The following is a 26,560-nucleotide window of genomic DNA, read 5'->3' as shown; positions in this document are numbered from 1 at the left end:
ACATGGGTGGCGCTGTGGGTTAAACCACAGAGCCTAGGACTTGCTGATGAGAAGGTTGGTGGTTCGAATCCCCGTGATGGGGTGAGCTCCCGTTGCTCGGTCCCTGCTCCTGCCAACCTAGCAGTTTGAAAGCACGTCAAAGTGCAAGTAGATAAATAGGTACCACTCTGGTGGGAAGGTAAACGGCGTTTCCGTGCACTGCTCTGGTTCGCCAGAAGCGGCTTAGTCATGCTGGCCACATGACCCGAAAGCTGCACGCCGGCTCCCTCGGCCAATAAAGCGAGATGAGCACCGCAACCCCAGAGTTGGCCACGACTGGACCTAATGGTCAGGGGTCCCTTTACCTTTACCTTTATCCTCCAAGGAGCTCAAGGTGGCAATGCATAGTTCTCCTCTTCCCCATTTTATCCTTACAACAACCCTGTGAGGTAAGCCAGATTGAGAGGCAGTGACTGGCCGAATTAGTGAACTTCATGGCAAAGTGTGGATTTGAACCCTGGACTTCCAAAACTTAGTCCAGCACTCTAATGGCTACACCACACTGGCTTTCTGTCACTAAATCCCTAGAATATTTAATATCCCTGTAAAGTTTTCCAAACCCATTTTTGTAAAAACTGTTCTTCATCCTCACCTTGCAGACACCTCCACTCCACCTTACAGTGGGCTCTGCCTGCTGAAGCAGTAACTATTCAGGTTTCCAGTCTTCTGGTACCATCTTGTCTGTTGAACCAACAGTGATTGTGGTGTAGTTGTTTTTAATCAGATTATTAAAATAATCTCTTGAGCATGATCTCACTAATTGCAAGAGAAGTTCAGTGAGCAATAACCTGCAGCAATGTCCTTAAAACCCACCCCCACCCCTACCTGTGGAATGTACCAAAAAGGTACAGTTGTTGATATTCATCTGTCTTGAGAGACAATGGAGTGTGCCTCCGGGGGTGAAGTCAAACCACTGCGTCAGCAGCAACAAAGTGACATCCCAGAGGCACAAGCCTGGACAGTGTGTATAGAGGCCCAGGGCTGCCCAGACAACAAGACCATTTAGGATCAGAGTTTTCCTTCTCCTAGATGGACTACCTTCCCAGTTTGATGAGCCCCATCTGGCCCTCACTTCCCTCTAGAGCACGTGCAGAAATCGCCTTCTTGACCACTGGACCCACTATTGCTCTTGTTCACTCAATCTGCCAGAGCTTGTCCTCACATGCAGGAGAAGTCCTTAGCTCATGAGAATTTGAGACCCATTGGTTACCCTCACCTGGTATAGCCGGCCAGTCGAAGCCATTCTTGGGGTGTAGCCGCTGATGTGTGCTGGGAGCTTCAACGAGCCACAGGTGAGTGCAGGGCGAGGACAAAAGTGGGCAAACTTCCCCAGGAGCACCATATGTCCCCCGCCAGAAGTACTACCCCTCTCCTAACACCCAATACACACTACGTCCATGGAAATCCTACTTCATTGGGGGGGGGAGTGGAATTGAATTCATATTCGCTGGACCGACTGGCCTGCTTTCAGGAAAATAGGTCTGGTTGAGTTTTGGTGTGCCAGAACCAGCAGATACCTATAATACCTGCTGCATCCACAAATTCTTACAAAAAAACTGTTATTCTGGGGTTTGCTAGGGTGGTTTGCATCACAGGATTCCGTGCACATTCCAATATGCCTTCCTTTGAGATCCTTTGAAGAACAGTCTCTTTCTCTCTCTCCTTACAGTTGCACCTTGGTTTTCGAACAGCTTAGTTCTCAAACATTTTGGCTCCCAAACACTGCAAACCCAGAAGTAACTGTTCCGGTTTGTGAACTATTTTTGGAAGCTGAATGTCCGGCAGGGCTTCCGCAGCTTCTGATTGGCTGCAGGAGCTTCCTGCAGCCAATCAGAAGCTGCGCTTTAGTTTCCGAACATTTTAGAAGTCAAATGGACCTCTGGAATGGATTCCATTCAACTTTCAAGGTACGACTGTATTTACTTGCCCTGTTTTTATACAGCTTTCACTGCAAGTTCAAAGTGGTATAAAAATGCTTTGTTTTCCTGCAGTAAGCTCAGGAACTGCCTACTAGTTTCAGAAGGGATCCAAATAGAACAGCTTGAGGCAAAGAAAAGAAACATGCCATACTTTGAAGGCAATTGTATGGTACAAGCTCTACCCACTTGCCAGTCCATTTTTAATTGTTAATAATGGAGTTTGATAAATGCCTTAAGAACTCATGGACTTTGGCTATTGCAGAAAAAAATCACACATAAACTGAATGTTTCCAGGGAGATGGAGGACCCATAATGATCCCACCAGATGACATAATGCTTTTATGTCATCTGGTGGGATTTTATTTTATGCTTTGGACTTAGATGCTCAGCATTCACCATCCACAGCAGCTTGGGAAATATGGATGCCTTGTTTAGACCGGGTTGTCACCATTTCTCTCTCTATAGTATGGTGTAATACCCTGCTACTGCACTTTTGGGTTGTTAGTAATGTTAATAAATGTACACAAGCAGAAATGCATTGGGAGTCAGAATCATCACATGGTGAGATGGGTGGGAGAGTACTGTGAAATGAGATAAGCTGGGGCACATTTTGTTTGTTTGTTTGTTTGTCTAGCGTTGAGCTAGGCCTAGTCTAGGGAAGCCCTGCCCTTGTGAGATGTCACCAGGACAATAAACAATTCATCTTGTGAGTTTTAGGTTATGCTTAAAATTCTACAAGGCAGGCTTAAGCAGTATGTGGACGGAGAACTCCCAGAAGTGCAAGCTGGATTTCGAAGGGGCAGAGGAACCAGAGACCAAATTGCAAACATGTGCTGGATTATGGAGAAAGCTAGAGAGTTCCAGAAATAGATCTACTTCTGCTTCATTGACTATGCAAAAGCCTTTGACTGTGTCGACCACAGCAAACTATGGCAAGTTCTTAAAGAAATGGGATTGTCTGATCACCTCATCTGTCTCCTGAGAAATCTCTATGTGGGACAAGAAGCTACAGTTAGAACTGGACATGGAACAATTGATTGGGAAAGGAGTACGGCAAGGCTGTATATTGTCTCCCTGCTTATTTAACTTATATGCAGAATTCATCATGCGAAAGGCTGGGCTGGATGAATCCCAAGCCGGAATTAAGATTGCCGGAAGAAATATCAACAACCTCAGATATGCAGATGACACAACCTTGATGGCAGAAAGTGATGAGGAATTAAAGAACCTTTTAATGAGGGTGAAAGAGGAGAGCGCAAAATATGGTCTGAAGCTCAACATCAAAAAAACGAAGATCATGGCCACTGGGCCCAGCACCTCCTGGCAAATAGAAGGGGAAGAAATGGAGGCAGTGAGAGATTTTACTTTCTTGGGCTCCATGATCACTGCAGATGGTGACAACAGTCACGAAATTAAAAGACGCCTGCTCCTTGGGAGAAAGGCGATGGCAATCCTAGACAGCATCTTAAAAAGCAGAGACATCACCTTGCCAACAAAGGTCCGTATAGTAAAAGCTATGGTTTTCCCAGTAGGGATGTATGGAAGGGAGAGCTGGACCATAAAGAAGGCTGATCGCCAAAGAATTGATGCTTTTGAATTATGGTGCTGGAGGAGACTCTTGAGAGTCCCATGGACTGCAAGAAGATCAAACGTATCCAATCTGAAGGAAATCAGCCCTAAGTGCTCACTGGAAGGACAGATCCTGAAGCTGAGGCTCCAATACTTTGGCCACCTCATGAGAAGAGAAGACTCCCTAGAAAAGATGGAGGGCACAAGGAGAAGGGGACGACAGAGGACAAGATGGTTGGACAGTGTTCTCGAAGCCACAAACATGAGTCTGACCAAACTGCGTGAGGCAGTGGAAGACAGGAGTGCCTGGCGTGCTCTGGTCCAGGGGGTCACAAAGAGTCGGACACGACTAAACGACTAAACAACAACAATAAAATGGGAAAACGTGCAAGTACCATAGCAAGCACCATCCCATGTGTGTCAGAGAAGTGATGCTACAGATGTCTCTTCTAAGATGGTTTCTGCCACCCGAGGTTTTTTAAAATTATTTGCATTAAAAACAATTAACATTATTTCAGAAGTTAGCTGCAGTTAATCAGGGGCATGTTTTAACACATAGTGGGCAGTACCACGACCTGAAGGGTGGTTGGATTACCTAGGGGGGAACCAAGAAGCAAGTCGTCAGCAAGGGGGGAAAGAGGTGTACCGGTAAATGACTATCAGACTTTGAAAAGTTGGTATCAACAGAGTTCATCAAGTTCATCAATTTTGTTGAATTAACTAAACTAAGTTGTTTTAATTGGATTTTGAACAAGTGTGCAATTAATTGTCATTATCTTCCTATTCTGAATAGTTTTTTTATAGGTAGGGGTCACTGGTAATGAGTTTATGGAACCAAAGGAGCAGTGGCCTGCGAAAGTTTTAACCGATGGAAAAGTCTTTGGTCAATTAATCACATCAGATGATTAAAACAGCTGAAGTTCTTGTTATTATTTTATAATTTACTACATTTCTACCTCATTCTTCAACCCTTCAATGCCTCAAAAATAATATAAAATCAAAAAATCAAAAATAGTAATTGTGACGGACAGAGTCTGGTGATGCAGTCCCCTTGAAATTCCACCAGAGGGCTGGAGCCTCTCTCTGACTGGCTACCAAGGCAGCTCGCCACAGAGCGGGGAGGAAAGCATTTTCGGAGGGAGAATGAAAGGGGCAGCTTCTGAGGGAGACGGATAGGGCTGGATTTGAGATGAGAGTTAGGCAGCAAGATAGGGGGGAGTAGGATAGGTTTGGACTGAGGGAGACCTGGCTCAGATTTGGGTCAACATTCCCCTGAGGACAGAGCCTCGCAGCTTAGCTAGGGAGGCCATCTTGAGGGTCTGGGAAAGACATACAGACAGGCATGTCCTGGGAGGGCTGAGGGAGCCGGGAGAGGCAGAAGCTGGTCTCAGTCTAGCGGGGGGAGAGTTCTCCGAGGCACAGAAGACTCCCAAGCCAGTAACAAGGGGGGAGGTAATCCCCCGGGTCCGTTAAACCATTTTGGAATACCTCAGGAGTGGGATTGTTAAGTGAGCGGGTACCTGAGGAAAAGTGCCTCTTACTCATGAAGCAGCGTATTAATCTGTGAAGGAAGCTGTGTCATAATACAGTGGTGCCCCGCAAGACGAACGCCTCGCAAGACGAAAAACCCGCTAGACGAAAGGGTTTTCCGTTTTGGAGGCGCTTCGCAAAACGAATTTCCCTATGGGCTTGCTTCGCAAGAAGAAAGCCCATAGGGAAATCTCCGGGGACCTCTTTTAAATGCTAGCGTGGGGAGCAAAGCCTTCCCCCCCCCCTCCGGCCTTCAGAAGAGGTCCAGGAAGGCCGGCGGGGGCCGAAACGCTTTGCTCCCCACCGCCAGCATTTTAAAAGCAGTCCGGGATAGCAGGGAAGCGCTTCCCGCTATCCCGGATGGCTTTTGAAGGCAGGCGGGGGGGAGCAAAGATTTTTGCCCCCCGCCCGCCTTCAGAAGAGGTCCAGGACCTCTTCTGAAGGCGGGCGGGGGGCAAAACTCTTTGCTCCCCCATGCCTGCCTTCCCGGGAGAGCGGAGAAACGCAGCGCTGCGTTTCTCCGCTCTCCCGGGAAGGCAGGCAGGGGGGACAAAGACTTTTGCCCCCCCCGGCCTTCAGAAGAGGTCCAGGACCTCTTCTGAAGGCGGGCAGGGGGCAAAAGTCTTTGTCCCCCCGCCTGCCTTCCCGGGGGCTTTTAAATCGCCCCGGGACAGCAGAGAATTCCTCCGCTGTCCCGGGGCGATTTTAAAATGCTGGCGGGCGGCAGCGCTGCTGCCCGCCAGCATTTTAAGATTGCCCCGGACAGCGGAGAAGTCCTCCACTGTCCCGGGGTTTTTAAAATGCTGGGGGAAGGCAGCGAAGGCTTCGCTGCCGCCTGCCAGCATTTTAAGATCGCCCCGGGACAGCGGAGAAGTCTCCGCTGTCCTGGGAAGGCAGGCGGGGGGGAAACAAAGACTTTCGCCCCCCGCCGGCCTTCAGAAGAGGTCGGAGGACAGACTGTCCCCGGACCTGGTCTGAAGGCGGTTTCCATAGGAACGCATTAATTGATTTTTAATGCATTCCTATGGGAAACCGTGCTTCGCAAGACGAAAAACTCGCAAGACGAAAAGACTTGCGGAACGAATTAATTTCGTCTTGCGAGGCACCACTGTAAAAATATTTCATGGAGCCACCTGTCATAGCTAAGCAACAGAGACTGATTTAAGCATCTTACCACGTATTTTAGAACATCTACCTGGTTTTTAGCAACTGAAGAAGAGCTGTGCCTATAGTATTATGTTTAAGCCTGTGATATCTTTTTACCTCATTTTAGTAATAAGTTAACTTCTACTTGAAAGAACACATTTCCTGACCCATTTTGTTTCACAAACTTCTCTTTGTTTAATAAACTTTTCCTGTTTGTTTGATCAACTCCTGCCTGAGACTCTAAATCATTAAGTTTCCCCTCACACAAGTCCCTCATATGATAGTCTGTGGTAAATTGAAAAACTTTGTATAACTGGCGTACAGTGAGGTGGGTGCACTCTCTTTAAATTGGGGGTGGTTAGATGGATCCGCCACAGTAATAATTAAAACGATTGGTAGAAAAAAAATTGAAACTCAGTAATACAAGATCACTTTAGCAACAGGCATAAAGCAGTTTTTCCTGGCAGCCCAAATTTCTTCTGAAGCGGACTATCCCCCTAAGTGCAGAAAAGACTGAGTCAAGCAACCTTCTCTAGGAAGTGAAGACTATGTGGATGGACAGCTAAGGCTCTTCTTCTTGCAGATAACAGTCCATCCTTGGATAGAGGAATCTAGAGAAAAGACTTTGTACAGGGTCTTAGGGTAGGAGGAGTTTCATATGAATGAACAAAGAGCTTCACTCACACCGGTGTAGACAAATAACTGTGGCAAATCACCACTTGGGGAATCAAAACCTTTCTGAAGATGACAGAGGAGAAAGGTTGAGGTCAGGAACACAGACAAGGTAAAGAACAAATGTGTCACCTGCCTGTCTGTGAGGATTTCTAGACAGTGAGAGCAGACATGTGTGAGTGGCAGTGATAAGTTAGTAACTTGCGTCTTATTACCCAATGGAAAAAGTAAGTTTGACACAGATTAAATGTTTACATCCCCTTCTCTTCTCAGTCTTCCTCAAACTGGGGGACAAGATTCACAGATTTTGCAAAATACATTTCAACAAACAGATCAAATACAACCCACCAACCAAGTATGGCAGATTTCCAGGGGTTCATTGGAATTCCTGGTTTTGCAGATCACTTGGAACAGCCGGGGGGCAGGGCGGACCCAGCACCGGGCAAGTTACCACCAATGGCTGATAAACTTGGTAGGTCACAACTTGTGTAGAACTCTCTCTTGTTTTGGAACAGAACTCAGGAATTCAGATGCCCAAACACTGCTTGCTTTAAGCTAGAGACCATACTTTCCTCTAGGGGCTGTTATAAAGCCTGAGATAATTCTGGGTGTTGGCCTGTACAGATATTATTTCAGGCTGCTTTTTTTCATTCAAGAAAGAAGTATCTTCAACATAAACAATGTAATATGTATACCTGCAACTTTTAGATATTTGCTGCAGCAACTTAGGCCATCTTGAAGGTACATCAGCTTTAGAGTTCATGAAAATTGTCAAAGCAGATCCATGGATTTATGTCTTACACATTACATTCCTCGTACATGAAGGTGACACTCACAAGTAGCTCTTCTTAAGATTTAAGTTTATTCCATGGAGTTTATACTATGTTGGTTACACAGAAAGTGAGATGCTAGGTTCCAAGGCAGGTTGCAAAATTAAAACACAGTGTTAAAAACAGTATAAAACAACTTTTAATCACAGAAGGGTGGGCCCTAAAAATATGCTACTCAAATGCCAAAAGTCAGGGTAAAGAAGAGCATATTAGGCATTCATCCCTTGTGTAATTAAGATGCCAAACACATTTCTGTGGGGAGGGAGGACCAGAATCTAGGAGCTGCCACAGAGAATGTCGTCTCCCAAATCAGCACCACCCCCAAACTTCTGAGGGCACAGGAACTACCAAGAGGAGCCCCTCTGCTGATCTTTACACCTGAGAGGGTCTGTAGGGAAGGAGGCAGTCTTTCAGCTATTTGGTGTCTGAGTTGTTTAGAACTTTAAAACAGTCACATGCCCACCTTGAATTGGGCCCAGAAACGAACTGGCAACCAGTGTAACAGTTATATGAGATCTAAATGGATCCCCAGCCTGTAACCTGGCTTATGCATGTGTCAGAGTTGCCTCCAGGTCCCAGCTCACAGAGGACCAACGCTAGTCAGTAATAACGTATAAAAGTCTTTATTGAAGATTAGTTTCCATTTCCAAACCGCAGCGTGCAACTCTACGTCTTAGAACCTAGACCGGCGAAGCTCCATCTGAGTCTCCGCCTCTTAGACACCAGTTTAAGACTCTAGCCTTACTCCACCTCTTCCGTTGTTCTTTCCTCCTCTGGGTCCTTCTGCCCCCTGGGGTCTCCTCCTTTCTGGACTCTTCTGACGCTGACCCCCCTGAGTCTTGCCCCTCCTTCCGGCGGGCTTTAGGACCTGGCTCCCTATCCGGGCTACCTGCTGTGCCGCTCGCCTGTACATTTGAACTTGGCGCGCGCGCCCAGCCGGTAACTTTCCTCTTGACCGTTTCCCCGCTCTCCGATGGAGGCGTGGCCAATCCTGACTCATCTCCTCTCGCTGGTGGTGAAAACACTGGTCCCGATGCCTGGGACTCCTCCCCCCCACTGCGCTCTGGTGGGGAAGCTGGTCCTGATTTCCAACTGCTGCTCTGGGAGTCCCCGCTGGCCCCTTCCTTCTGGGGTTTCCCCCTTGGCACCCCCCTTGCCCTGGCCATCGGCGCTCCCTTCTGTGAATCTTCCGATTCGCTGGAGAGGCTCATGGAATCCCTCTGACCATTGTCACCGCCTACGCTCCCCTCGGATTCCTCCCCCTCGCTCTCCATTTCCTCCCTCTCCTGTGCCTCTGCTCCTGAGCCCCTGACATCCATCCCCCCCTCGAAGCACCCCCTTCCCCCCTCCCCCTCTTCAGGTGCGGGTTCTGGGTGCTCCAGTGTTGTGGGGGTGAGTGCAGGATACAGTTCGTCCCCCGTGGCGTGCAGCCAGCCTGATAAGTCCGGGAAGTCCTCCATGGTCTCGTCGACGGCGATCTCCTCCGCTTCCATCTTCTGGGCGGTGTGTTCGAACCCGGGATCTTCCCCCAACTCGCCCATGACCCCCTCTTCCCCTGTCGCCTGGGGTGATGCTGCGTGCAACGGCCCTCTCGGCAGTTCTCTGCGCCACCCCACCTCAGGTTGATCCTCCCACCAATAGGAGCCCCCTGTGCCAAACCCCGAGAGCGATCCCTCTGGAGAGCTAGTCTCTAGTGTCGTGTCCTCAGCTGAAGAGAACCCCTGAAACGTGCTGGCTGAGAGTGTGGGTGTGAAAAGATATTCGTCGAAATAATCTGCCGGCATGGGCCTGTGTAGGAACAGTGCGTGGAACTCGTCTTTCAGGTAGTGCTCCTCCACGGCATAGTACGGTACCCAGCTGTTGGCGCTGGCCGGGGTACCTTCCCTGGCGAGGAGATATTCAACCCCCTCTTCCCCCCATCTCGAGTCCAAAATCTTTGTGACCTCGTTGAGCGGCTCCGCCCTCGGCGAGCCCCCCTTCGTGGGTGCGTCTCTGAGCGGGCTAGGAGCTGTCCCTGGCGCCTGGAACCTGTGAGGTGCTTTGTAGGGCGTGAGCACCGATCTATGAAAGACCGGGTGCATTCTGGATCCCTCCGGGAGTGTCAACCGGAAGGCCACTGGGTTGATCTGCGCCTCGACTTGGTAAGGGCCTAGCTGCTTGTGCCCGAGCTTCTTCTTAGCTAACGATCTGGCCGGCACTGCCTGGGCTGCTAACCAGACCCAGTCCCCCACCCGGATGTCCTCCCCAACTCTCCTGTGTCTGTCCGCTTGCATTTTGTACGCGTGTTTAGCTAGCTCTAACTGCCTTCAGAGTTGCTCGTGGACCTCCTGTAACTCTGCTGCCAAGGCCTCTGCTCCCTGCGGCTCCCCCTCCCTCACTTTCTCTAAACCCGGGAAGCTTCTGGGATGCTGCCCATTGTTGGCGAAAAACGGTGTCACCCCCGTGGACACGTGTTTCGTGTTGTTGTAGGCGAACTCGGCAAGTGGTAGGTAGTCCACCCAGGTCGAGGGCTGCTGGTTCGCGTAGCATCTCAGGTACTGCTGCATGATGGCGTTGACCCTCTCCGCTTGTCCGTTGGTCTGCGGGTGTCTTGCCGACGCTAGGCTGACCTTGACGTTCAGGATGCCCATCAGCTTCTGCCAGAAGCTGGAGATGAACTGGCGCCCCCGGTCGGACAGGATAGACCGTGGTAGGCCGTGGACCTTGAACACGTGGTCTATGAACAGCTTGGCGGTCTGCTCCGCTGTGGCCACCTTCGCGCAAGGAATGAAGTGGGCCATCTTGGTGAACAAGTCCACTACCACGAGTACTGCTGTTTTGCCCCTCGAGCTGGGCAGATCAGTGACAAAGTCCAGGGCCACCCTCTCCCACGGTTCGAGCGGTGTCTGTAGCGGTTCCAACAGTCCCGCCGGCGGCCTGTGTACTGGCTTGGTCCTTTGGCAGGTGTCGCACCTATTGACGTAATCCGCGACTTCTCCCCGCATCTTGGGCCACCAAAAGTCTCTGGCTACTAATTCCACCGTCTTCTCTTTGCCGAAGTGCCCAGCGCTGGGCGTGTCGTGTAACTGTTGCAGTACTCTCGCGCGGAGGTCGTCTCCCGGCACGTAGAGGGCCCCTTTGTGGATGAGCAGTCCGTCGCGTATCTGGAACTCGTCGTCCTTCGCTGTGCCGCTGCGCACCTCCATCTTGGCTCGTGCGAAGGAGTCTGCCTGCAGCGCGCGACGTACTGCGTCCAGGTCCACCGTAGCTGAGGCGCATGCCCACGCTTTCGGTGCGAAAATGTGCTTGGCCACCGCCGGTGCCTCTTCCTCGAGATACTGCGGCTTCCTGGATAGCGCATCCGCCATGATGTTGTTGTCTCCCGGGATGTATTCTATCCTGAAGTCGAAATCTGCAAAGAACTCTGCCCAGCGGATGTGTCTCTGGTTTAGGAACCTCGCCGTGCGCCAGTACTCCAAGTTCTTATGGTCCGTGCGGACCTGCACTGTGTGTTTGGCTCCGATGAAGAAGTGCTGCCACGCCTTGAATGCTGCATGAATGGCCAGCAACAATCTGTCCAAGATGGTGTAGTTCTGCTCCGACTTGCTGAGTTTCCTGGAGTAGAAAGCGCACGGCCTCCAGTCCCCTTGGTGGTCTCGCTGCAACAGGACCGCCCCCACGGCTCTGTCTGAGGCATCCGTCTCAACCCTCATGGGTTTGCTGGGGTTCACATGTAGTAGTTGTTCTTCGGACGCGAAGAGACGCTTGAGCTTCTGAAAGGACTGCTCCGGCTGCTCCGTCCAGATGAACTTCTTCTTCTTGGAGCTGAGGGTGTCGGTGATGGCCGCCGTCTGCATAGCAAAACCCTTGATAAACTTGCGATAAAAGTTGGCAAAGCCGACAAACTTCTGGACCTCCTTCCGATTGCGCGGGCTTTTCCAGTCCAGCACCGAGCGGACCTTGGCGCTGTCCATGGCGAGTCCCTTGTCGGACAGCTTGTAGCCCAGGAAATCCACCTCCGTCATGTCGAACTGGCACTTCTCCAGCTTGGTATAAAGCCTGTGCTCTCTCAGCCTCTGCAGGACTTCCCTGACATCTCTCTCGTGGGCCTCCTGCGACGCCGAGAAGATCAGGATGTCGTCCAGGAAGCAGACGCACTTCTTGTAGAGGAGACCCGCTAAGACGTGGTGCATGAAGGCTTGAAAACAGTGGGAACCATTTTGTAATCCAAAAGGCATAACTCTATATTCATAGGTGCCTAGCGGCATAAACATGGCCGTCTTCCACTCGTCGCCCTCCCGCACGCGTATGAGATTGTACGCTCCGCGTAGATCCAACTTGGTAAAGATGTGACCCTTCCTCACCGTCGCCAGCAGGTCATCGATCTTGGGCATGGGGAAGGCTGTGGGCTTGGTTTTCGAATTCAAAATTCTGAAATCAACTACCAGCCTCTTTTGGGGCGTGTCCCGCTTCTTCACAAAAAACACGGGACTGCCCCCCACTGCTTTGGATTCTCGGATGAATCCCCGCTTCAAGTTGTGATCTATGAACTCCCTGAGTTCCTGCATTTCATCCTCAGACATGGAATACAGTTTCCCCGTCGGCAGCGTCGCCCCCGGCAGGAGGTCAATCTTGCAGTCGTATGGCCTGTGGGGAGGCAGCTTGTCCGCTTCCTTCTCGCAGAAGAGCTCCAAAAACTCTTTGTACTTGTTGGGTACCGCTTGCAACATGCCTAAGTGCAGCTGTGGTCCATCCTCGTGCCCCTCATCTTCTTGGTTAGCGAGGATGCAGTGTTCTGCGCAGTAGGAGGGGCCGAAGGTCAGTTGACGCTGGTACCATGCTAATGCCGGGCTGTGCCTGTCCAGCCAAGTCATGCCCAACACTATGGGCGTGTCCGACAGGTGGGTGACGTTGAAGCTGATGACTTCGCGGTGATTTCCAATTCGCATCACCATTGGCGGTGTTTGCTGCAGCACTTGTCCTCCCAGTAGCTCTCTGCCGTCTACCGTGACGACGTTCAGGGGGCATCGTGGCCAGTAGGAGCGCTACGTTATGTTGCTTGAGAAAATCCACTCCTATAAAGTCTGCATTGCTGCCAGAGTCAATGGTAATAGGGACTTCCATGGTGAGTCCAGTGGGCAGCTGAAGCGATGCCGTGAGTTGCACCACTGGTTTGGGTGAGAGGGGGTCTGTGGGCTGTAAGATCCCTGGGGACTGCTTCACTGACTTGTCTGGCTGGGCCCCAGTGGCTCCACTTCCAGCCAGACTTCGTCGTTTCCCTGCTGTGGTGCACTCTGCTGAACTACTTCTGTAACTGTCGCTGAGGCTGCAGTGTCCTTGTGAATCCTCTGGGGACACTCTTTCGCCATGTGCTGAGCACTGTCGCAGATGTAACACTTCCTGTTCCCTCTAGGAGGCTTCGGTTTGACTGCTCCCGGCGTTAGGGCTCTGGCTGCTGACTGAGCCTTGGCACCACCTAACTCCATCGGCTCCTCTCCCCCTCCCAATGGGGGCGTGGATTGAGCGCGCGCTGTCTCCCTGGGAAAGAAAGGAGGTGCTCTTGCTGGCGTGCGTCCCCAACGCCCTTCGTCCTTGCTCCAGGAACGTTCCTCCAGCCTCACCCCAATCGTCAGCGCTCTCTGGATCACGTCTTTAGTGGTTTGGGGTCGCTCCCCCCTCGCAATTTCGTCTTTCACAGCCCCGTTCAACCCCTCCCAGAACAGGTCCCTGACGGCAGCTGACTCTTTTTCCCATCCCAGCGCGTTGACCAAAGCAAAAAAGCGGGAGTGATATTGCCTTACAGTGGCTCTGCCTTGCTTCAATCCACGTATCTCTTTCCTGGCGATATCTACATCAATCTCTGATAAAAAGCATGCATCCATCGCCTTAAGGAAGGCTTTCGCATTTTTGAGGGCTGGGTCTTTATCCCGGTACAGATTCCGCAGCCACGATTTAGCGTCTCCGTGGAGATGCGTTAGTATGAAGCCTACTTTCTCCTGCTCATCTCTAAAGTCCTTCTCCAGCAACTCTAGGGCAAAAACCACGTCTGCTCTGAAGTTAGGATACTGCTGCAGATTCCCATCGAAATGAGACACAAGGCTCCCTCCTCTCTTTCCCAGCCCAATCCCCTCTGGTCTGGGTCCCGGTAGCCCCTGTTTAGTCAACACTTCCAACCTGGTTCGCAGATCCTGGCAGACAGCAGCTGCTTCGTCTTCCCTCTTCCTGGCTGCTAGTATCTCCGCGTTAAGTTGTGTCACTGCGTTTCGCAGGGTTGCTATTTGTTCTTCGGTAGTCATCTTGTCCTGCCTTCGTGAGCTCGCGAAGCACCAATCTTCGCCCCTTGCTGCGTCCACTCACGTTGCGAGGTTTTTTTTTTTTTTAATGAGATGGAGCTTACTGTCAGAGTTGCCTCCAGGTCCCAGCTCACAGAGGACCAACGCTAGTCAGTAATAACGTATAAAAGTCTTTATTGAAGATTAGTTTCCATTTCCAAACCGCAGCGTGCAACTCTACGTCTTAGAACCTAGACCGGCGAAGCTCCATCTGAGTCTCCGCCTCTTAGACACCAGTTTAAGACTCTAGCCTTACTCCACCTCTTCCGTTGTTCTTTCCTCCTCTGGGTCCTTCTGCCCCCTGGGGTCTCCTCCTTTCTGGACTCTTCTGACGCTGACCCCCCTGAGTCTTGCCCCTCCTTCCGGCGGGCTTTAGGACCTGGCTCCCTATCTGGGCTACCTGCTGTGCCGCTCGCCTGTACATTTGAACTTGGCGCCCGCGCCCAGCCGGTAACTTTCCTCTTGACCGTTTCCCCGCTCTCCGATGGAGGCGTGGCCAATCCTGACTCATCTCCTCTCGCTGGTGGTGAAAACACTGGTCCCGATGCCTGGGACTCCTCCCCCCCACTGCGCTCTGGTGGGGAAGCTAGTCCTGATTTCCAACTGCTGCTCTGGGAGTCCCCGCTGGCCCCTTCCTTCTGGGGTTTCCCCCTTGGCACCCCCCTTGCCCTGGCCATCAGCGCTCCCTTCTGTGAATCTTCCGATCCGCTGGAGAGGCTCATGGAATCCCTCTGATCACTGTCACCGCCTACACTCCCTTCGGATTCCTCCCCCTCGCTCTCCATTTCCTCCCTCTCCTGTGCCTCTGCTCCTGAGCCCCTGACAGCATGTTAGACCAAGTGAGGTTTCCATAACACTAATACAACCAGTTAGTTGAATCTAGCCTTCTATATTAAAAAACATTGCAAGTTTTTGAATTTGCAGGTTTCTAATTAATTTATGGGAGGCGGGTGGTGCTGTGGTCTAAACCACTGAGCCTAGGGCTTGCCGATCAGAAGGATGGTGGTTCGAATCCCTGCGATGGGGTGAACTCCTGTTGCTCGGTCCCAGCTCCTGCCAACCTAGCAGTTCGAAAGCACATCTAAGCGCAAGTAGGTAAACAGGTACCCCTCCAGCTGGAAGGTAAACGGCGTTTCCATGCACTGCTCTGGTTTCACCAGAAGTGGCTTAGACATGCTGGCCACATGACCCGGAAAAACTGTCTGTGGACAAACGTCGGCTCCCCGGCCAGTAAAGCGAGATGAGCGCCGCAACCCCAGAGTCGTTCGCGACTGGACTTAACTGTCAGGGGTCCTTTATCTTTACCTTTACCTTTAATTAATTTACAGAGTAGAAATAAATTAGATTTTATATGCCCAGACTAAGAACTCCATCAAAGTGTATCCATAATGGCCCATAATGGAAAAATGCAAAGGAGAACGAAAGTTCTATAGGTTGCCTGCCCCTTCCAATACTACCCCTCCACCCTTACTTGGATGTAGCTGTAGAAAAAAACAGGGCAAGTGGACAGCCTTTTGCCTAAAGACAAAGGCACTGTAGGTCCATGAGAGGATATCAGAGGAGGGAGGGGAAGAGGGACAGCACCCCTGACCAACCACTGGTTTAAGGTGTCATTTGGTGATTAGCTTATATAGCTGAGTTTCTAACACTGCATGTGCAGCATATATTTCAGTCACAACTCTAAATGTCTAGGAAGGGGGATGGGTAGACAGGGTTTACTGATCAGAAAAAAATATGGCTTCCAGGCATGCTTGAGCCTCAGTAACAATCTCTTAGAAACTAACTGCCACATTCAAGTTAATGTGGGTCTTTGAAACCTTGAATGCTTTACTGGAGAAACTACCAGTCTCTTGTCATTTAAATCTTTCTGAAGCATTAAGACCAACTTAGTTAGCAGTAGTTTCACGCATCCCCAAGGGAAAGCAAGATTTAAGGGGTTACTGAACTACTTCTGCCTTCCTCAACAGGTGCAGCTATCTAGAGTGCATCATCAAACACAACTTCCATATGTCCTATAGCCATGTGTGAACTATGGGTATAGCACAGAAAGGCAGGAAAAGCTCAGAATTCAGCATCTTCCAAACCTCTGCTTTATTTTTTAAAATCAAGTTTCTAACCCTTACCGCTGCAAATAGAAACCTGAAGCTGTGCTGCCAATGTCTGATGAAAGCTCAAAAGCCATAGGGAGAAATAATAGTTACCGTATTTTTCGCCCTATAGGGCGCACCGGCCCATAGGGCGCACCTAGGTGTTTTTTTGGGGGGGGAATAAAGAAAAAAAAATATTTTCCCCCCAGGCGCAGGGCTGGGGTGGGGGAAGCCCGAGCTTCCCCCGACCCCAGGCCCCAGAACAGGCTGCTATCTGCAAGCCTTGGGAGCCCGGCGGGAACTCCCGCCAGGCTCCCCAGGCTTGCAGATATCTGCCCGAAGCCCAGGGCGCGCTGCTCAGCTCACCCCAGGCTTCGGGATGCAGGCTGCTATCTGCAAGCCTAGGAAGCACACCGACCCCTCTCACTCTCCAGGCTTCAGCGAAAGCCTGCATTCGCCCCATAGGACGCACACACATTTCCCCTTCATTTTTGGAGGGGAAAAAGTGTGTCCCATAGGGCGAAAAATACGGTACTTGTCAGGGAAAAGGACAGTATCCTGCCAAATTCTTCTTCCTTCCATGTAGCGGAAGCAGAATACTTTTGGCCAAATAAGCAAATATATGGGAATTCTGTAGAATTTATACGTGTCTCAGTATTCAGCTTTGTTTGCTGTAGAACTGGGGTTACCCTGCTGCAGAGTTTTGCTCTTTACTTGTTAGTGCAAAGCCCATACAATCATAATGACAAATTCCCAAGCTCTGGGTTTGGGTGCTATGTAACTTAATTGAACATACAGTAATTCCAAGAAAAGGCCCAGAACACCCAACAAAGCAAGTGGGGACTGATAAACTGATCCTTATCTTATCAACAAAATGGGAGGATGTGGAAGAGATTCAGATGCTTACAGAGTTTGGCAGAATTCATGGATGTGCGTGCTTTTCTCTCTCTGCCTGCCTTTCTGCGCTGCTATTGTTTTGTCCCTGCCCTTTGCTTGAAATTTTAAGACATAATCCAACAGAAGCTTTTTCGATCCAAGCCCCATTGAAATGAATGGGAGCTGATCAAAAGCAGTCCCTGCTCATTTCAATGAGGCATGCACAGGAGCATTAATCATTGGTTTGTCCCCTTCAAAGATAACTGGTACAGCGGTACCTCGGTTCTCGAACATAATCTGTTCTGGAAGACCATTCGAGTTCCAAAACATTAAAAAACCAAGGTGCAAAAGGCTGTCTGCAAATTCAATTGAGAAAATTGAAAAACACACAGCGGAAGCCGTTCCACTTCTGAGGCGCCTTCAAAAACAGAAGCCTCAAAACACAAGTATATTTTTCCATCCTGAGACAAACTTAAAAATGGTTCTGCAAGTTTTCATAATACTTTAGTTTGCAACAGGGGAAAATTATTAACAAATGTCCATGACCTCACCAATAAACCTCTCCTTCATCTACAGAGCAAATCTGAAACGTTGTTAGATTATTTGGGAGGTGGGGAGAGGAATAGAATCATAGAATTGCAGAGTTAGAAGGGACCCCAAGGGTCATCTAGTCCAATCCTCTGCAATGCAGGAATCTTAGCTAAAGCATCCATGGCTGATGCCCCTCCAACCACTGCTTAAAAACCTCCAAGAAAGGAGAGTCCATGTGAAAGATGAACATAAAAACATGAAAAGTAGATAGCTGCCTGAAGCATGAGGGGAAGGGAGAATAATCCAGCATTCAACTTAATGGTATATTTGCACTTAAGGTAAGTTACACCCCGCTAGTGAAGAGGTTGCTGTGACCATTGTTAAAATGTTATCTGTCTTCACCCAGATTCAGTCTACAACATGAGACACAGAACAGAGCATGGTTCTGTGATCGTTTCCGCCCTAGTTAAGAAATATCACCTGAGAAAGCAAGTTACAAATAGAATACAATCCTACAGGTGAAGGGTGGTGGGGATTTCCACTGATACCATCTGCTCACTTTATATACTATCATCAGTAGAGTCAAGCGACTACAAAGATTACATGCTTCCACCTGAGGCTGCAAATAAACAAGTTTCAAGCATTTTGTCTTTACTTCTCCCCTCTGCACATGCATATTTTAATATTCATTTTAAATATTTTGATAAAAATATTTATAATTTTGTTTTTTATTTTATTAGAAGAAAAATACTTTTGTAATTATAAAAAGAAAACATTATGAACCCTTGCCCTTCATCCATCCTACTCTCAATAATCTCAACACTCTTTCCCTCCAAGCCAACTACATAAATACCAATGGGATATGCAAAACATCAATCAAGTTGCCAATGCTTTAAAATGTTTAATAATAGAAGTTAGTCTTTCACATAGTGCTTTTAAAGTAGTCAAAGTGCTTGCTACAAATTCTTGCAACAACAAAACTCTCCCTTCCTGTCCCATATGCTTGGACCTGCATCCCGGAACACCTGTATGAGGCCTTTTATGTCTCCTAAATTCATTCTCAAAATCTATCTTTTCCATGAAGCATTTGGCACAATTCCTTAGTTCTGTAACTAAGTCAAAGCATGTACAACTGAAACAATGGCATGTTAGATGCTTCCACTTCCCTCCCCTTGTTGTTTCCCCTATACTGAATTTCAGATTGAAAACTCCTCAGTGCAGGGACCCTTATGCTTTGTGAAATGTCACATATAATGCGAGCACTGAATAAAATGCAAAAATTAATCAATTTCTTCTTCTTCTTCTTCTTCTTCTTCTTCTTCTTCTTCTTCTTCTTCTTCTTCTTCTTCTTCAAGCTCCCATGCTTTATGTGGTCACCAAAATCCTGTATTTCTAGATACCACTTGGACAAATAATCACTTCTTCTATCCTAACGCTCAAGATGGATACCACATGTTCATCCTTTTCCATACTTTTAGAAATAAGTATTATTTAATTACAGCGGTACCTCGGGTTAAGAACTTAATTCGTTCCGGGGGTCCATTCTTAACCTGAAACTGTTCTTAACCTGAAGCACCACTTTAGCTAATAGGGCCTCCAGCTGCCACCGCCGCATGATTTCTGTTCTCATCCTGAAGCAAAGTTCTTAACCCGAGGTACTATTTCTGGGTTAGCGGAGTCTGTAACTTGAAGCCTATGTAACCTGAAGCGTATGTAACCCGAGGTACCATGGTATTACCATCACTTTTTAGAAGACATAGCTCAAGGGAACACAAACATTTTGAACCTATCCCAAGGCAAGAAAAACAACTGCTTGTGCTTTCCCAGATATAACTAGGACAAAAAAAATAATAATAGGCAAGTCCCTTGTCATTATCCGGGGAACATACAACAGATCAAAATGGTTAGACCTCACACATCACAATAACCCTGAAGATTTCCAAGAAGCCTCTGCATTTCTGTACTGTTCCCAAAGTGCTAATAGGACAATGTGAGGGAGCAAGGAGATGGTTGAAGCCTCTTTGGCCCGAGCCAGCAGGAAAGGGGTTCCACCTCTCTCTAGTTGCAGAATGTCTTGCTCGGTCTCCCTTCTTCTCCATGGGCATAGCCAGGGGGGGGGGAAGCTGCCCACCAATCAATAAAAATCAATAAAAATACTTAACTGAGGTTCTGTCCCGCCCTAACAAAAGCCTGCAAAAAAATCTGGCTACTCCCATGTTCTTCTCCCCAGCCAGTCACACCCAGTCCCTGCTACCTTGACTTGCTTGTGAGCAGACCCTTAGTCATGAGCAGATAGTTACTCACAGAGAAACCTTGCTTCAAGTCAAGGGAACTGTTTTTGGCCCCTGTAGTGGGAGCGTTTTGCTCCCTCTCCAGGCCCACAACTGAGGGAACAGGCTGGCTGTCACTTCAATTCTAGAGTTGTTGCTTCCCCCACCCCTTGTGGTTTCCCTATCTGCTTAACCAGCCATCTTCTTCCTCCTCCTGTTATAGCAGAGCCAAATGAAAAAAATAGGATAGGAATTCTACACTTTCACACTCCTGTGATTTCAGCGGGTATAGCTTGTCATTCAAGGAACATCTGCTGAAATCTCCTCTTCTCTACAACTATTAAAGGTACAAGAGCACTATCTTCTTCCAGCTTGCTACTCTATCCTGCGTCTGAAGGCTTTGGCAAAGTGGAAGTGCCTTCTGAAACACCACAGACCAAATCAATGTTACATAGTAGTAGGAAGGTTTTATTTTTTATTTTTTTGAGAATCAGAGTGTGTGAGGGGTTGCTTCCAGATTGGAGCCCTTTGGTCCAATTAAAATTTTGATTATTAGCTTAAAAACGGAATTAAGACAAAGGCTACACATCACATTTAATGCAATGTTTTAATATCCTGCAATGGCCTTTCCCATGGACAGTATTCTTGCACCACATTTGCTCACAAATCTGTCCCAGTCAGCAAAGGTTCTGTCTAATGTTAATAAAGTATCCCATTTGCAAGTCCTGCTTTATTGCTTTCTGTTGATCAACGGGAAGTAATGAAATACAGGAAACGTGTAATTAAATGGACAGTAGCCCTGAAATGCCTCAGTAGTTTCTGCCTGTCTACCACAAACAAAAACCTGAAGTTCTCTGGGTTCTTCATGAAAACTAAGTCAACAAAGGAAGGAAATGGAGGGGGAACACAGAACTGTTTATCATTCTGTTTGTATACTTAGCAGTGGTGGTGATCACAATGTCTGTCATAGTCTACTTTGTTACAGTACTTAACAAAGTGGGGTAGTGCTGGCTCTGGGTTCTTCAGGTAAGTTGGCTTTCACACAAGCCACTAAAGGCTAAACTTGAAGTTACAGGCATCTCCCCACTTACACACATTCTACTCATGCGCAACTGTGTATACACACGGTGCCAGGAAATAAATAAATAAATAAATAAATAAATAAATAAATAAATAAATAGAATCACACTGGAAAATGGTAGGAGAGAGCTAGAAAGTCCTTGTGGCTTGCAAGGAGACTCTCCCCAGAGCCCAACGAGGATGTCAGAGAGGGCGGAGGAAGCCCCAAAGAGACCCGAAGCAGCAGTGGGGCTTTGTTTACGCTGCTCAGCCTCCTCACCTAACAGCTAACGTGAGGGGTAGCGCAACAGCAACAGCCACTTTCTCATGCATCCTCCAGCCCCAAAATATTTTGGTCTGGATTGGAGAGAATGGGAGAGAGAGCTGGAGAGGAGGAAATCGGCATTTAGAGACTGCTTCCCACTTTACATGATTTCACTTATGGGGGGGGACCCGGAATGTAACCCCATGTAAGTGGGGCGACACCTGTGCATGCACACACCATCATTTCCTACAGTAAAATCCAAGCAATGCCCTTCTGGTATAGTGGTACTAAAAATATAACTCAAAAGTCACTACAGTATCCCTTAATGATACCAACAAAATCTGTTATGTGAAGCAATTGGCTTCAGCCTACCAAATGGCTGATCACCTTAGGTAGCAGATTTTGGGTTATCAGCAAACAATGACATGTGTACAGGGAAGAACAGTTGGGTGGTGATGGTTCATATGAGCCTCCATCTTCAGTCTGAAGTGGTATAAGTCACACATAGATTTAACATCAAAGCAAGAACAAGGCCTAAAAACATGGACCAACCAAGATTGACAAATTAATGTGTACCGATTAAACATCTGTACAGATGACTTTAAACATCTGTATGTTATCTACAAGTGACAAACACCAGTGTGTGCAGTGATCATGCCTGCCACATCTAAGTGCTGAACTGCCTTGAAAAGACTTTGCTTTTCTGTAATCAGTATGCAAAACCAACAGTAACTAGTATACATGTTTGCCTTAAAATGGTTCTCTTCCACATTCTACACATTAACATTAAAATATGAACTCAATGGTGTTTTTAGGGCCATGTGTGAAAATACCCTAAGGCATTATCTGGGAGGGGCCAAAACCAAGCTGACACCTTCTCTGACAACTATTTGCACCTCCCCTAGGGATGCCCTTATTTCACTAAAGAATCATTGGTACAAGTGAGAGACAAAGAGGAAAAAGGGACCCATTAAAAGCAGTTCAGAGGTAGGAGGAGAGCCTTTGAGACAAGCCTACTTAGTGCTTAAATTAATACACCATATATTTTATGTTTCCTTTTAGCAAAAAACAAAAAACAAAAACAAAACTGTAGCTAGTCCCTCTCTTCAAAAGGAAATTTGTGACCTAAAAGAGCATCTCCAATTCGCAAATATTAGAGGTTACTGCACATAGGGTCCAAGCAAACTGGGAAACAATACTGCTGGGGAAGACGTTCTATCCTGAAAGGGGCTGAGCGATTTCTCACTGGGCTAAGGAAGCAAGAAACTTTGGTTCCAACCCCCTCTTTTGAGCAGAGTAGTATCTAGTGGATTCATGAGGGATGTGAGAGCAGAAAGCCCCAGGCCATGGATTGGGTACAGGTGCCAACAGCTTTTGGAAATGGGCACATAGAACACTGAGGGGCATTACCTGATTTTGATTGGCCTCATGCAGCTCTTGAGTCTTCGTGATTCGCCCTCTTTGCCAGACCTCTTTGGCACACCCTGGGAAGGTGCAGCCCCCTTCAGTACCACACTGTAGTTCCTGCCGTCATTGTTGGCCCAGTAGATGCCCTCCTCGGTCTGGTACCGCACCACAAAGTCAAGCCGGGGCCCTCCTTCCTCTTCCTCTTCCTCATCCTCATCGCCAAATTCCAGGCGGAAAGCAAAGCGGTCCGTCAGGCCCCCGTCTGGTGAACCCCCTGGAATATAGAGGGCAGGGTAGTCCCGGTGACTCTGCCAGCGGTCTCGGCTGGCCCGCACGTGCACAGCCTTGTGGTAAGAAACGTTGAGCACCCGCACGGTGCCACGCAACACCCGGGGCTCCCCTGGCTCTGGGGGCAGCAACTCTTCCAGCTCCACCTTGGCCTGGCGCAGGCGCCCCAGCTTCTCCTCCTCACCTTGCCCCGCCGGTTGCAACACAAAAGATGGCAGAAAGTAGGGGGCAGGAGGGGAGGGTGGCTGGGAAGAGGCCAAGGGGGGCACCACCTCAGGGGGCGATTCAGGAGATGGGGGTGGCCAGGGCTGATAGCGCCGCCAGCGGGCCAAGGGCAGGCCCAGGGCATCAGCGAACAGCACGTGCCGGCCTGCAGCATTCTGGGAGGGCTCCTCCATGGCAGCGGTGGCGGGGACACGCTGCTGCCCTTGGCCATGCGGGGAGAGCGGGCCAGCCGGGCCCGCGGGCGGCGGGCAGAGAGGCCCTGGCAAGCGAGGGGGCTGGCGCAGCTCGGGCTGCTGCTGCTGCTGCTGCTCCTCGTCCTCGTCGCCCGAGGAGGAGCTGCTTCCCCCGCCGGCGGCCTGGGGCCTGGGCACCGGGGAGGAGCGGGGCACCAGGGTCCGGGACGGGGGGTCTTCCTCCTCCTCCTCCTCCTCGTCCTCCTCCTCGGCCGCCGCCGCCGCCTCCCGAGCCAGGGGCAAGGCGGGCAGCGGGGGCGGCGGCGCGGGGGAGGAGGCGGCCCCCGCGCGGGCCATGGCGAGCGGCGGAGGGAGGCCGGCGGCGCAGACAGAAGCGGCTGCTCTCGCCCAGGCGGCGGCGGCGGCGGGACGGAGGCGGGGGCGGGGCGCGCGGGCGGGCGGGCAGAGCGGCGCCGGCGCCAATGGAACGGCGAGGCAGGCCTTGCTCTCCTTCCCTCCCTCAGAAGCGACGAGGCGGCGGCCGTGGACGCAGAGGTTCCTCTGAAGAGAGGAGGCCGGCGACGCGGCGACCGGAGGGCAGGCGGCGGGCCTCTTCTTCGCGCCGCGCCCCCGCTCCAGAGCGCGCCGAAGCGCGGAGAAAGGGCGCCTTCTTCCTCAGGCGGCCCCGAGGAAGGGAAGCCCCAGCGCGCGCGGCGCGGCGGCAGGTGCGCGGCGTCCGCCCGCGGGTCCCCCTTGCCCGCCGGCCGGCCGGCCGTGAGCGGGTCCTGGGCGCCGCTGTCCCTTCGCTCCGCCGCGCGCGCCGTGCGCCTTGACGCGGCTGGCGAGCAAATGGCCGCGGAAAGAAGCGGTGATGGAGAGGAAGGGGCCGGCGGGGCAGGGCGCGGGTTTCCCGGGCCTCTTCAGCCCGGCACGTAAGCCGCGGAGATGGAGATGGTGCCTGGCAGCTGGCCCGACCCGAAAACGTCCTCCAACATTAAGCTCCGAAACCGAGGCTCAGCTGCACCGGCAAGCACTTAGCCCCCAGTAAGCGAACGTGTCCCCCTCTCCTCTCCAGGGGCGCCCCAACCCTCCGAAGCAGAATTGGAGGGGAGGAAAGGGGGTTAGTTGAATACAACCCAGTGCCCACGAATTATCACATTTTTAAACTCAATATGCCCTCCATACACGCATATATTTCTATTGTCGCACTATGCAGCGCAGCCAAAATACTGAATTTTCAGAATTTCGAAAATCTGTACATGGTAGCAAAGCTGTCAGATCCAGTTCTCCAGTAAGGCTGACCTGAAGTCTTCCATCCCAACTGTTCATGTGACAGGTACATTCTAGGATTCAGCACACATTTCTAAAATGACAGCAACCTTGCTGATAGGAATTAAGTACTATGCAACAAATGTATTTTCAAGATGAACAGTTGAAAATGCATTTGTAGTTATTTATAATAATAATAACAACAACAACAGCAATTTATTTATACCCCTCCCATCTGGCTGGGTTTCCCCAGCCACTCCGGGCAGCTCCCAACAGAATATTAAAAACATGATAAAACACCAAACATTAAAAAACTTCCCTAAACAGGGCTGCCTTCACATGTCTTCTAAAAGTCAGATAGTTGCTCATTTCCTTGACATCTGATGGGAGGGTGTTCCACAGGGAGGGCGCCACTACCGAGAAGGCCCTCTGCCTGGTTCCCTGTAAACTCACTTCTTGCAGGGAGGGAACTGCCAGAAGGCCCTCGGAGCTGGACCTCAGTGTGCGGGCTGAACAATGGGGGTGGAGACGCTCCTTCAGGTATACTGGGCGGAGGCTATTTAGGGCCGTTTATTCAGATTAAGATGGAGAAAAGTAACTTAATTTCAATTCAGTTTTATAATCTTTGTTATTGAAGAGGAAGTAAAAACCCAGTAGCCAAAATATTTAATTTATAGGGATTAGCATATGAAATCTTTGGAAATCTTTCTCCTAGCAATAACTAATTAGAGACCTATTCAAAAGTTTGTGTGTAGAAGTATCTTGCATATTTTCAGCACTATTCTGGGATGGATCTATCTTCTGGGACTAGTACGTCCTAAAAGTATGTAATACTTACAAAAATAACTGGGGGTGGGGAGAGCAAAATCCTTGGAATAACAGAGGAGGAACATTTTAGGGTTGTGGCTTCCAGCTTCATCTTCAATGGTGAAGCAAGACCCCAAAATACTAGGACATACACATACCTAGAGATATTTGGGAGCTACTGGATGTTGATAGCTTTACTTAGGAGTGTATTTAAAATAGTTACAAGCACAGACAGAATATAAATTAAAGAATTGGGGAAGTAGAGGGCATGGAAAGAGGACTAGTAACAATTGACCCACCCATCCAAATCACCAAAACAATAACCTGTGATCCTGAATGGAGCAGTTTGGAGCCTGGGGATGGTTAATGTCTTGTGGACTATACAAATTAAATGGGAGTACAAATGGCTGCAAACACATAGTAAACCAGTGTGGATGGGGCAACAACAGAAGGAAAGATTGTGGGGAATAAATAAATTTAACCAGGGATGAATGTGAACAAATGACATCACATGCTCCCACATAGGCTTAGTTTTATTGGAGGAGAGTTGATTCTAAATACAAGTATCACGAAAACAAGAATTGAAATATGAGAGGTGTATGCACTCAAGAAGGGAGTTCTAGGCATAAAATATGTAGCAGCAAGGGAGAATGGATAAGCATCTTTTAAGAGAGCAGGAAACATTGCTAAGCTGCAGAAGCAAAGGTCAGAGTATCCTGGGAAATGGGCAGAAATATAAGGCATAGCTTATAATCTACTTGTACAATACTTCTTGTATCAACAAGAGGAGCAGAATGTGGAGGGCATCTGGGTAGTGGGAAAATTTAGTGGCAGATGCTGATACAAGTTCTAGATGCAGAAACAAGGAAAGGTGCAATACTGAGATTCTAAATGTAGTAGACATATCAGCTATGCCACTATCAGGTTTAGATAGTAATCTCAGCAGTAGATCTCACTGATTATTCTCTAAGCAAATTGAGAATCAATCCGGTATTTTCTTATTTGTGAGAGTTATTTATTCATTTATTAAGTTTATTCATTGCCTTTTACACAAAAATGACTCAAACGACTTACAAAGTAGGGTACAGGAAAATTATAAACAGCTCAGAGGAGTTTTCTTTTTTACAATCAAATGGGATATAAATAAATAAATAAAATAAAAACCAAATATAGGAACAGCAATAAAAGAAGAACTTAAACTGTTTGCTTATAAAAAGGACAAATCCAACCCACCTAACTAAGAGGCTAAGCACAAAATAGGTGTCTGCTAGGAGGCTGAAAAATCAA

General features: G+C 49.1%; 1 protein-coding gene across 1 annotated transcript in view; it reads right to left on the bottom strand.

The window, feature by feature from the left end:
* The window catches only part of PPP1R3F (protein phosphatase 1 regulatory subunit 3F), a gene marked incomplete at its 5' end in the record, with an annotated part of 51,990 nt that extends 28,436 nt beyond the window's left edge, over positions 1-23,554 (bottom strand). The window contains one exon of the mRNA XM_083718833.1: positions 22,515-23,554. Within this exon, the coding sequence (XP_083574959.1) occupies positions 22,515-23,554 (1,040 nt within the window). The remainder of the gene's footprint in view (positions 1-22,514) is intronic.
* Between the last annotated feature and the right edge of the window lie 3,006 nt (positions 23,555-26,560).

This window comes from Podarcis gaigeae (assembly GCF_964106915.1).
Source record: "Podarcis gaigeae genome assembly, chromosome: 17".
Classification (NCBI taxonomy): Eukaryota; Metazoa; Chordata; class Lepidosauria; order Squamata; family Lacertidae; genus Podarcis; species Podarcis gaigeae.
The sequence above is the reverse complement of the archived record's forward strand: the minus strand, read 5'-3'. Positions and strand labels throughout refer to the sequence as shown.